This window comes from Sylvia atricapilla, chromosome 9 (genome assembly GCF_009819655.1).
Source record: "Sylvia atricapilla isolate bSylAtr1 chromosome 9, bSylAtr1.pri, whole genome shotgun sequence".
In the NCBI taxonomy this organism is placed as follows: Eukaryota; Metazoa; Chordata; class Aves; order Passeriformes; family Sylviidae; genus Sylvia; species Sylvia atricapilla.
Genome location: NC_089148.1, coordinates 3,617,189 through 3,630,018, shown reverse-complemented (window position 1 = coordinate 3,630,018; position 12,830 = coordinate 3,617,189). Strand labels below are relative to the sequence as shown.

The following is a 12,830-nucleotide window of genomic DNA, read 5'->3' as shown; positions in this document are numbered from 1 at the left end:
GTTTGGGTAAATGGAAATGGCATGAGGGAGCCCAGCTGTGGAAATAAAAGAGCCATCAACCAACCTGGTGATTTGAGCTCAGCTTTTCCTGGTGTTGCCCATCTTGCTGTGCTTTGTTTGCAGCTTAACCAATGCTCTGTCTTGGAATTTGTTCTTGTTTTCACTATTGGATGGTTGTTTGCATATTATCCACATTAGATCTAGTTTTGTAAATGTATTTCCATTTTGTGCAGCCAAAGGGCTGCACTTGCATTTTCTCCATGCTGTACTGATCTCTCACTGCTGTTTTATTAACAACTGTGTCCTGAAAGCAGGCTGGCTTTGGTGGCATACAGAGACAAGAATTAAAGCTGACAGCTAATTTGATTATCAGCACACAAAGTGTGTTTGGCCTTGTGTATTCCTACCTTCTTCTCCATGCACTTGCTTGGAAATGAACCTGGGCTGAGTGTCCTGAGGGCCTGAGCAGAAGGAGCAAGTAAGGGAAGTCTCGAGGCAGAGCCAATTCTTCTGGGGGACTTGAGCCAGATCCTGCCTGCAAAGGCAAGCTGTTGGCCTGCAAGTAGCTGGGATCCCTAGGTGAAGGTGGGGACTAGTTCCTGGTCCAGGTCCTGCATGGGCCAGTCTGTGCCAGCCCCAGCCCCATCTGCCCTTCACAAACAAGGAGAAAGTGCTTGTGGGAGTCACTGGCAGCCTGGCTGTGGTAGCCATGTGCTAACGCACTCCCTGATTCTGAAGGGAGAGAAAAAAGCAAGTACCAGAGTAGAAATTGTGCACCTTAGCAGAGCAGACTTCAACGATTTTAGCAAAACGGGAGATGGGATTGCTTGGGAGTCATAGGAGTCCCAAAAAGCTTATAGGTCTTGAAGCACAGAATCCTGCAAGCACAAGAGTATTCGGTTCTCATCTTCAGGAAGAAAACCACATCTCCCTGGACTGGCCTAGCTCATCAGAGACTTCACAGAGATCTCTGGAGCAGAAAAGAAATCCAGTACAGGGGATTGAGGCAAACAAGGGGCTCCAAGACGAGCTGTTCATGGCATTGATGTGCCATGTATGGATAATGTTAGAAAAGCTGAAGCTCAGAGTGGCCCTTAGGAGGGACAAAAAGGGTCACAGGCAGGTATTCTATTGCTACACTTGGATGAAAACAATCCGTAAGAAACTTTGATCTATCACTCAAACAGCTGGGTGATTTAGTGGCAGCAGCCCCACGTGAAGCTTGAGTATTTGATGCCGTCTTGGCCTCAAAGTCCATCACCAAGATGCTGCCTTCATGTCTGCAATGCCCTCATCCTGTCTTGTGCTCACAGCCAGTGTTGTGTGTACATCCAGAGGGAGTGGTGAGAGGAGTGCCACTTCCAGCAGCTGTTCCAGCAAGGGCTTTTGAATCCCTTTCACTGCCAGTTTGCTCTGGAAGAGGAAGGCTATTGCTGTTATGTACACTCTGTAAAGTATTTCTATCAACTTTCTCCACCTCTTGGTTGACTGGGTTTTGACAAAATAAGCAGACTTTGTCTTTCATTTCTTTTTCTGTTTTGTTCATTCTTGTAACTCTTGCAGATGCCTTGGTAACCCATAGAGAGCACCCTACATGCTATGATTTCTCAGATAGGTGATTTTAGACAGAAAAGACAGAAGGTACCCTTAGAGGGGCTTTTTTGATTAAAACAAACTAAAATGGATGCAAGGCAAACATTGTCTGTATTCCTGAATATCTTCATGGCTGTAGTCACACTTCTCTCAGGCAGAACCTTAAGAGTATCAATATTTAAGTGTCATAGGAAATCATACAATGGACTTGGATTTAATTATTTGAAAAATAGTTTTAATAATAATAATAAACTCCCCTGCAAATTTGTTTACGCTTAGATTTGAAGTAGTTCTACAGATCGCTTAAAATCTCTTTTGTATACTTGCTGTTTTATGTTGTTCCTCCAGCTCAGTCCTTCCCAGGCTCCTTACCTGTGAAGGGAGACATGAGTGCTGTTAAGATGTACAGCTCCTTCCTCCAGCTTTTCCCATGTGTGTGCCCATATTGCATCCCTGTGCTGCACTGCTCATCCTCATCCCACAGAGGCCTTTCCCTTCCACGCCCCTCCAGCTCAGACTCAGCACTCATTTCCCAAAGCTGAGTGCAGTCACCTGGAGAAGACGAGGCCACCCTAATTCACCTGGAAATAAGAGATGAAGAACATCTACCTACCTTTCCTAGAGGCTTTCCTCAAGTCCATACTTGCTTTCCTCTTTCAACACACCTTGGATATGCCAGCTGTCCTCTCTTACACTGCACTTGAAATAGAGTTGTGCCAGATTCTGCTCCAAAATGGTTCTGTTTACAGTAAAAGCCAACGTAATCCCCGTGGTAAAAGTAAACTTGGTCTGCATAGAATGCTTGCAGCAGCACATTGTTTTTCTGCATTTCAGTGTCTGACAATTTACATGGCTCTGAAAAAAGAGAGACTTGATCAGTACGAATAAATTGATTCTTTTTGGAACAAAATATTTTGGCCAGGCTACACTGAAACTATAAATTTTTTCTACTTGTCTTATTATACTGCAGGCAAACCATGGTTAAGGAAAAAAGAATACACCAGGGGAGCTTAGCTTGCCTTGATTAAAACTTTCCTATGTCACTGGAGACACTGAAATTGAGATTTAAAGGTTCTACCTGACAATACTCAACTTATACATTTGGGTATGTGATTTTAGAGACAATTGGGGTTGTTCAGCCTGGCAAAAAGAAGGATGCAGGGAGACCTCACTGCACCCTTCCAGAACCTAAGAGGGGCTTCTAAGAAAGATGAAGATAGACTTTTCAGTAGGGCCTGGAGCACAGGGCTTTATGGTTATGGTTTAAAACTCAGAGAGGGTCGATTCAGCCTAGACATAAGGAAGACATTACCACCAGGGAGAGTGGTAAAACACTGCAAGGGTTTTTCCTGTTTTCCCTTTTCCCAGAAAGGCAGTGGTTGCCCATTCCTGGGAACATCCAAGGCCAGGCTGGACAGGGCTCTGAGCAGCCCTGCTCCTTGCAGGGGCTTGGACTAGATGGCCCTTACAGGTCCCTGCCAGGCTGCTCCTTGAGGCCATGAATTGTACAGAGAAACCACTGCATCTTGATCTCATTTATCACACCTACCTATACAAACTGGTGGCAAAGTCCATTGTCCTCCAGAGCAGTAGATTCTCTCAGAGCCTTGCAGAAAATGATAGTCAGAGCAAATGTACTGAACTGAGGAGCCATTCTCATACTGGGGCAGTGCTGGCAGAGTAAGAGCTCCATTTGCAACAGAGGGTGGAGAGCCACATTTTTCTGTAGCAGCTGCAATGGCCATAAAAACATTTAAGACTAAGAAAGGAACAAATTGTCAGCTTGATCATAAATTAGAGGAGCATGAAGGTTTTCTTTTTACAGCTCTCTTTCTACAGAGCTTTCAGTTTCCTGGGCTTGGAGAAGAGCTTCCCCCTCCCTTCTACAGCCTTGCCCAGCCAAGGAAGGTGCAGCACTTTTCCAAGCTTGGCCATGTTCAACAATATTGTTGCCTTGCTCATCTGTATTGTTGATGCTCAAGCATTGATTATTTACAACAGACTCCAGACCCACGCTAAAAGCAAAGCAAATAATTTCTAAATAGTTCTAAGACTGATTAATTTAAGATGGAACAAAAAAGTTATTGCTTTACCTTGAATAACACATTTTGGATATTTCAGTCTGCCATGGTCACACTGTGTCCTCCCAGGAGATGGAGTAGCAGTATGGAGAAAACTATATCCCTGTTTACATTCAAACTCTATGAGATCTCCATGTAGGAAAATTAATTCCTCCCGTCTCCATTTCAATGTTAAGTTGTTGCTGTCCATATCATTTACATTGAGAGTACATGGTTCTAGGAAATACATGTGTATTTTAATAAAAAGCCACCTTAATTGATTTCTTAGCTCCCTTTTGTAGAAGTGAATAAAGAGAACCCCAATTTAATAGCTCTAAAATGTGTCTGAATCATGCATGACAAAGAACTACGGGTGCATAAAAAATGCAAACAGAAAGAAATGGTCTGAAGTGAAAGCAAAAACCAAACCCATGCAAAAGGAATGGATGCTTTCGATCAGGCATAGGCACACAGTTTGTGGTGATTGGGAATGGGGCTGCAGCCGAGCCTCATCCCCACTAGGCTACAACTGTGTAGGGCAGGTGAACAGTATTGAGGGTAAAGAAACATGGAATCCTGAGGTGTACCTGAACAATCACAGAAGGGCACATAGGGCGCACAGGTGGAATGTATGTAAGATAAATGGTATCAAAGGCTGTACTGGAGAGTAATAAAGTGCTGATGCTTGAAGTCTTCTTTGGTGTCAGTCCTACCTCCTCTGTCATCTGGTGACCCTGAGGTGATTTGGGCAGATGTCTGCAGACCTAAGAGCAGTAACACGGGGGAGCCCAGCCCAACCAAGCCAGGCAGAGAGCCTGTAGAACTGATAACTTGGAATCAGAAAAAGGGAAAGGAATAGAGTGCTAGATCTTGCAGAGATTGCTGTCATTGAGGAAGCTGTTACAGGTCACTTGTGTGTTCTTCAATGCTCTGAGACCCACACTGCAAATTAATAAATATGTGCTTAGAAAGAGTGGGGTATGGCACAACGAGGTTACTTGGAAAAGGTTATGTCAAGGCATTGTATATATTCAGCGATTTTCTTTGTAATACTGCTCTATTTTATTTCTTTATTTTTTTAAATTTATTTACCTAATCTATTCCCCACTAAGACATGTTAGAGATAAGCATTGCAGATGCCTTTGTGTCTGGAGGCAATTAAAGCTCTGCATGATGTGAAGTCTCTGTGTACCAACAATGTAAAATGTATGGCAGAACCTGGGGCAGGGCAGCACCTGGTGTTGGCCTCCATCACAGACAAGGAAAAGCACAAAAGGAAGGACAGGACTGCTGGCCATGGTCTGAGTCAAACGGGGCTGCCTCCAAGAGCAGCAAGTGAGAGGGCTTTTCTTCCTCTCGACTTGCTCCTTCCTACAGTATTACTGGGCTGAGTAAGGAAAGATTTTTCTTTTGAATAATAATAAATGAGATACTTGTGATTGGCATGTTGCCAGTATTTAACTGTTTGTAATTCTATAAGACAATAATTTAATTTCAGCTTTCTCCCATTGAGCATACAAAAATTAAGGTTTTAAGTCAGCCATGTTTGCAAAACTGCTGTTTTGTGCACCTTGTATTGTCTTTTTGGTTGAGAATATTGTATTTCATATGTAGTTTACCCATTGTAGTAGCAGCCTCCTCAAAAGGAAAATCAGTAACAAAGTAGATTGTAACATTTACTGCAGTTAAACAAAATCAGAACTTGGGGTATGATTTCTTCTTGATAGGACAGTGTGGTACAGTGCATTTTGCTAAATTTGTCTTTCTCTAACTTTGACATATGCATATTTGTATACAGTCTTAAAACTAATGCAGAGCTAGGGAACACTGAATGGTGAAAAAGCAACTTATGGTGTCTTGGAATTCAGTATAGTGTATGGATGATGTCTTAGTTGCTGCATCAACTGTAGAACAGCTCCCTGTGGCAATGCCTGTAATGCAAGAGGCTTTGAAAAGAAATCTCAGAAAACATGCAAAGAATGATGGGCTTATTTGGATGCTGATGAGACAAACAATGCTCACTGGAAATGAGATTTCATTATTTCACAGGATTTGTTAAATTTGAGTTTTCAGATCCAAAAATGCTGACCTTTCAGTCTGGATGAGGTAACTTCTCTTCATTTAGAAATACACAATTAAACCTGAACTGATTGTGTATTTTCATTTTCATGGTAGAATACAAACTGAAAGGTGAGCCAATTTAACAAAGGATGTTAGCAAAATTGAATTATTTTATTAGAGGAAGGAAGGAAAGATAAACAAACAACTCTTGTTTGTATTCCTGTTCACCCTGGTAATTTTCTAGTGGGAGTTCAATACATTGTTTTAAGCAGCCTACATAAAAGCAGCACAGAAAAATTTAAAATAGAATGAAACAACAGATATAAAGACACATAATAAAAAAATAAAATAAAAAAAAAGCCCGAAAATTTAAAAACAAACGTCCAAGAAGTCGTTGCTAATTTTTTGTTAATTGTATCTAAAAGCCATTTTGGGAACAGCCACGCCATTCCTTCTAATCGTCCATTGAAAGACAGGAAGAAATTAATGGAATGGACAATATGGAGGAAAGAAATTGGAGAATCCTCCCAGGAAACAGGGATAGCTGTATTCTAGAATAGCTCACTCAAGAAACAGAGGAATCTATTTAATTGGGTGGTTTTAAGAACAGGCCAGAGGATGCCCAGCAGGAGAGATGCTAAAAAACTAATTTTGGTTCATCTTCATATTTCTGGAATCTTTATTAACTCCCATAAAAGAGAAAAGTTGGTAAATAAAAGATTACTTAGAGGTTCCTTCCCATTTCCCCTTTTTATGTTATGCATGACAAACCTTGTTTTCCCTTCCAGGACTCACCTAAGCAGGTTGGTTGTTCTGTCCAGTTTCCGTGGTCACAGTAAACAGTACTGGGCCCATCCAAAAGGTGGTAATGCTGACAAGCATATTCCACCCAGGAACCATTTTTGTAATTTTCCAATAATGGGCCCAGGACACCACCATTTTTAATCACAGGTGGGGAGGCACAGTCGTGCTGCATTTCTGATATGGGATAGAGAGAGAGGCAGTTAGATCTTGATTAGATTACAATATTGTTAACACTGATGAAAGTATTAGACCAATACTAGACTTGAGCAAAAAATTTGCAAACAAATAGAATCTAAACCAATATAATTCCTTTTACAAATTTCATTTTCAGAAACTCTACCCTTGCCTTTCTGAATTGCAAACATGCATCTTATTTCCCTCTACACTTTACATCTGTGCCTACTTTTGACTCTTGCTGGTTTACACACAATACAGATCAGTTCTTTTTATGTGACATAGACAGTCTTGTTTGTTACTTGAAAAAATGTTTCATGTATGTGTGGTTCAAAACAAAAACAACAAAAAAAGAAAACACACAAGAACCCCCATTGGAAATATTAATCAAAGGAACAACAAAATACTCATGAATTTGCATGTCCAAATAACATTAAAGGGTACAAAATGACTGGAAGTAAATGCTCTGCATGAAATAAAATTACAAATGCAGAGCAGGCTTATTGGTGTAATTTAGAAATAAGCAACAATGGCCTTCAACAATTGACCACATTGACATGTGTAGCCTATGCAAGCATTTTCAAGAATAAGGAACTGTCCTGTAGTAAAAGACTAAAAGTAGTCATGAAATGTCTATAATTGGTTTGGAGAGTTCCTTTTAAATAGAAGAACAATGTTCACCTACTTGTAACTTCACTGTGATGTGTTTGGCTTGACCTTATTTCTGCATCTGCCTCGAGTGGTGGTGGTGCCCCAGATTCCTGTTTATCCACAGTTCCTGTAGCCATAGCAGAGACTCAGAGCCAGTTTTCACAGAAACAACTCATTTTAAAGTACTAAAACCGTCAGACATGATGCACTGTAAAATGTAATAATCCCAGTTTTCCAGAGATGTCACAGCTGAATTCACCTAACTCATCCTTTTTTTTTTTTTTTTTAACTCTGGGAGCCACGATTGTCTGCAAAATATTCAGCACTTTGTCTCTCAAGCCTTTTAACAGAGGAAGGATAATAGTTTTGCAGATATAGAAACTGAGACTCTCCAGAAAATTAGGGCGTGGGTTGAAGAATCATTTCAGTTCAGTTGTCAGCCTTCACAGAAGTACTCACCAATACAGATAGATGGTGATGTCCATTTTCCTCCTTCACACCGAATTTCCTCAGTTCCCAAGGTACACTGTACACTAACTTTGTCTCCACTATGATATGTTCTTCTGGCTGTGCTGATATGGCCATGAGGGAGTGGCGGTGGGGGACATTTATTTTTTACATCTGAAAATAAAAAATTGCATATTTTTGTTTTCTTTCTTACCAAAATCACATGCACAATTAAGCTCACGGTGCACAATTATGCTCACCATGCACAATTCAAGCCTATCACTCAAAAGGCTTTTTTTGGCTAAGCCAGAGTAATTTCTTAATAAAATTTTCTTGATTTTCTTAGTACAATGGGAGACCTAAACAAACAAGTGATTTAGCATTCCACAAATATATTCCACAAATATAAAATAGAAGTACTGTGTCATTGTACTGCTATAAACAAATTTGTAATTTCTCCACAGAGACTAAATAAAATGTTCTTTATAGGATTGCAGGAAATAGAGATTTCCCATACCCTCATTCATATAATATTTAAAGCAGATTATTTATTAATTCTAATGCTACAGAAGAAGCAATAATCATAGCCCATTTCCTATCTCTAAATTAAGTTTGTGGTTACTGTATCCTCAAAAGTAGATTTAGGCCTTGTTTCCATCCTCCGAGCATCTTCACCTTCTCTGCACTCACTCAAGAAAAGTTCCTGCTGTCTCATGAGAACATAAACACAGGTCTGGAGTCTAAGCTCTAGTAAACATTGTTTTGTTCTGCTTTGTGCTTTGTTCTTTTATCTCAGCTGGTTCACCTCTCATTCTTTTGGAACTTTCTTTACTGAGATTCTTCATTATACCCCAGTGACGGGGGAAGTGATAGCAATTGCTAAAGATGTGTTTCTGTCCTCAGGACAATTAATTCTGTTTAAATTAATTAATCTGTTCAGAACAAGTAAAGTTTGAGAAGACCGTACAACTCTAAAAAGTATTACAAGCTAAGGAGGATCTTGTTACAAATTTTATTTTTGATGCTTTAATTTTTAATGCCTCTCAAGAGGTACATCCCATCCCACAAGGCAGAACTAAGCAGGCCTGATTAAACCTTCATGTATTCTGAACACAGTTTATTGAGCTTCAGGGTCTAAAAAATTCCCTGTAACTGTTGGTTCCTGCTTCTCTGGGATACAACTTGGAAGATACTGATACTGATTAATTAGCCTGATCTAATTAGAGTTCACTGAAATGTAGTTGCAATAACCATTGCCTCCCTTCCTGTTACCTTGGCTCTCTGCCCTTTGACTAACACTTGATTTACATTTAGTCTACAAACTGGTACAAACCCTGGTTTTCATTTTGTATTCATAAAGCATTTTTTGAAAGAAGGTGTGAGCTTTTCTCCAAGAATTTGACACAGTAAAACTATAAAAACAAGGTACCTTCACACACCGGAGGGTCTGGATACCACCCAAAATTATAGCATTGAATTGAGTCAAACCCAGTGACGGAATAATGCTTGTCGCAGTAAAATTGAACTACATCTCCTTCTTCATAGATTTTCTTCACAGGATAGAAACCTCCATGAGCTATGTCACTCAAAGTGGAGCAAGTTATTCCTGGGAAGAAAACACAGCGGCAAAAACCAGTTGAAGAAGGCTCCCCTCCACCAGCTGATGGAAGAAGGCTCTTAGCCCATTTTTATGAGTAGGATAGGTGAGTTTGAGAGGAGAGCACGTACTGGTGCAGCTGGGGGCTCGGTCCCAGCCGTGTGGCAGGCAGAGCGCGGCCCCGGAGGCGCTCCCGGCCGCGGGGCGATAGCCGCGCTCGCAGCGGTACCGCAGCGTCCCGTTGGCCCGCACCGCCCGCGCCGCTCCCGCGTAGCTGCCGTGGGGGAGCCCGGGCACCTGGCACCACTCTCCAAGGAATAAAGCACAGGCGTGATGTGAACTGATGGGTTTGTAGCGAGCATTCCAGAGTATTCCCTCAGATACACCTTAAAAGTGGCCATATCCCAGGCAAAATCTTGGTAAATGAGGGGTGACTACCAACGCGGTTTTCGGCACAAGTTTTCCACCGGTCATTTTGGAACAGCAAGTTTGTATGGCAGTGTATTGGTCTGGGTGTGATTTCATCTCTACTGATTCATTTTACATGCGTCATTTGACATGTGTCATTTTACATACCTTCACAAATGCACAAAAGCAGCACCATGTCACACCTGACAAGCTTTTCCCCAGAGGCAGAGCTGAGAACCTGCTTTAGGAGTACTCAAATGACAGCCTGGCATTGGCAGTTCGGCCCTACAGGTGCAGCAAGGACAATGGAATTATATACACCTGCAATAGATTAGAAAGGAGAAAAATGCAGAATATTACCGAGTTTTTCAGTGCAGCTTGGCTGGACGGACCATCCTTGTGGCTGACACTGCACTGTGTCTTCAGTACCACCACTTGGGGTGTGGTAGCCTGGATTACATTTGTATTGCAACTCCTCATGGATTTTGAAGTCCATTTCTGTACTGTAAAAAGAGCCATTTTCCAAAAGAGGCTTGGTGCATTTTCCTGAAGGAAACAAGACATCTTGATCAGAAAGAAGGAATGGAATATTTTTGTTCTCCTACAAGCAAAATAAAAACAGGGTTTGGAGCTATACTGATCTTATCTGATTTTCTCAAACTATTGAAGAAATTCTGCTCCAGTCATCAAAAAATACATCTAACCACCAACAATCACATGGAATACAGCCAAGGAATCTAGAGCTAGGGAGACTCAAGAAGTGATATATCTCAGGGAAAACGAATAGTTCTCCCAAACTATGGAAACAGGGAAAATTAATATTTTTATTAAAAAAAATAAATGGGTAAATGACCTTAAAATATATACTATTGTAAAAAATATTCCACATATAAACTTATGTAGTCTGGACACAAATGATTGCACCTTGTACACATTATCACTTCTGTTTTGCAGCTTCTTTTCCTTATATGTCCCAGGAAAACCAGCCAGGAAATGTTCCTGCTGGAAGCAATGAGGAGATGAATAAAGCTAACTCACTGTAGCATTGTGGCACTGGAGACCATCCTTTTTCTGTACAAGTTATTCTTCCATCTTGAGTCCCACTTTCAGTTGTGTAACCAACAATACAAGAATAGGAGAGCTTTTTTCCTTTAGGCATAGGGAAATAGTAACTTTTGAAACTGTAATAGTACTGGGCAACGTTTCCATTTTCTATCTGTGGCAAATCACATGGTGTATCTGAAAAGAAATCAATATATTTACCATTAAAAATTTCAGCCCAGATATGAATGCTTATCATATTTATTTATGGCATTAATTTATCTAATATCAGCTTGACTGATTCTGGCTTTCAAACTAGAAAAAAATTCCAACTACTTCCAAGCATGAAGGGCCTTTTGAGACCTGCTGAAACAAAGACATACTACAATTTTATCAGCTTTTGCTTTTAGGGTTCACAAGAATATCAGCTGTAGAATAAAACCTCCTAAGGTGAACTGGGCAAAACTGATGCAGGACCCCTGTATTTTACTCCATTTTGCCCAGAAGCATAAGCACAAACACACCAAAGCCTAACTGTAACATCCAGTTGTCAAGCTACTAGGAGACAATAGAGGAGTTAGGCTTGCTTAGGAAGAGGAATTTAGGAAGTCAAGGGAAAAGAAATAAGAAATGGAGATTAAAGAAAAAACAAGGAGAATAAAGCCTTAAAAAACATTAAACTCCACAGTAATAGGAGAAAATCTTCTTAAAGAGTAGTGCTGAATAAGACATTAGGTTACTTGAAGAAACCCCAAAATAACAAAACCAGAATAAGCAAGCAATCCCAAAAACAAGAAGCAAAAGAAGAAATCAGTGCTGAAAATAGGGATAGAAAATGCAGGACCATCCCAGATTAACTCCTGCAGGTCCCATTTAACCTCCACTACTTTGCTTCGTAATAAAGTGAAAATATTTCAAGCTCCAAGATACTTCAATATATAAAATGCTTTAATAGTACAAAATTCAGTTTGTGTAAGCTCCCCAAAACAGCTCAAAGACATTTCCATAGGTAATTTCTTCTGAACTAAAGTCTGAACATTTCAATATTACAGTTTGGAGGCTTAGACAGGAATCCGCGACAGCTGAATTGTGAACATCAGCCATGCCACAACAGAACTGTATTTAATTTAAAAAGCTGTGTTTACTCAGTAGAGAGAGGAAAGGCATTGCACTTAAGTTACCAACACTGCATAGTCTAGATTCCATCTACAATAGGATTCAGTGTATTTACCTTCAGCAAAGAGTTTGCATGAACACACCGTAACCAGGAAGATAAAAGAGCTTCTCAACCTCATCTTCATTATGGTCTTCATCTACAGTGTCTACCACCTGTGAGAGCTCCCTAAGTATTGCATTTGTAAATAATTAACTGAATTCTCAAAGGTATTCAACAAATACCTTATGTCTGTCTATGGTGGTTTTTATCAAGTTAATTCACTGGACTGGCAGGATTCCATTTGACACACTTTGTCATCTGCAATTTATCACTTTACAGTGAAATCAACCAACGAGCTTATGGAACAATTTCAACTTGCTGATCACTGCTCCCCTCACAACCTCCAGAGTCCCAAGTTTAAAGGGCATTCCGTTATCAGATTATTTACCTTGGCTGAAATCAGGGAAAATAGACAATTCCCCCATCCTCCAGCCTCGCCCCTGTGTAAACCAGGAAGTTGCATGCTCTAGATAATCATAATTTTGGAGTTTCATGCATGAGCAACATTGCCATTGTTACTACCTGCCTGAGTAGTCTTGAATACAACAAGCCACTTCCAAGCCTTTTTTAAACAAAATAAAGCAAAAAACAAAACGAACAAACAAACAAAACCCACAACACCAGAAACCAAAAAAAAAAAAAAAAGCATAAAACAATCCTACAACCAAAAAAATAAATTAAGCGCATTTACAGTCACCTCACTGACTAATAGCTGTTAGTTGATTTAGCATCATTAGAGATATAATGCTTAAATTTAATGAAGTGAAGTCGTTAAGAA

At 40.3% G+C, this 12,830-nt stretch overlaps 1 protein-coding gene across 1 annotated transcript; it reads right to left on the bottom strand.

The window, feature by feature from the left end:
• Positions 1-1,646: 1,646 nt before the first annotated feature.
• LOC136364660 (coagulation factor XIII B chain-like) lies at positions 1,647-12,572 on the bottom strand. Its single transcript, XM_066324632.1, has 11 exons — positions 12,068-12,572; positions 10,834-11,034; positions 10,156-10,341; positions 9,519-9,695; positions 9,220-9,396; positions 7,803-7,964; positions 7,378-7,470; positions 6,510-6,692; positions 3,687-3,890; positions 3,143-3,325; positions 1,647-2,448 (listed from the first exon to the last, which is right to left on the bottom strand). Exons 1-11 carry the CDS (start codon positions 12,147-12,149, stop codon positions 2,225-2,227), a joined length of 1,872 nt encoding a protein of 623 aa, XP_066180729.1. The 5' UTR covers positions 12,150-12,572; the 3' UTR covers positions 1,647-2,224.
• Positions 12,573-12,830: the final 258 nt, after the last annotated feature.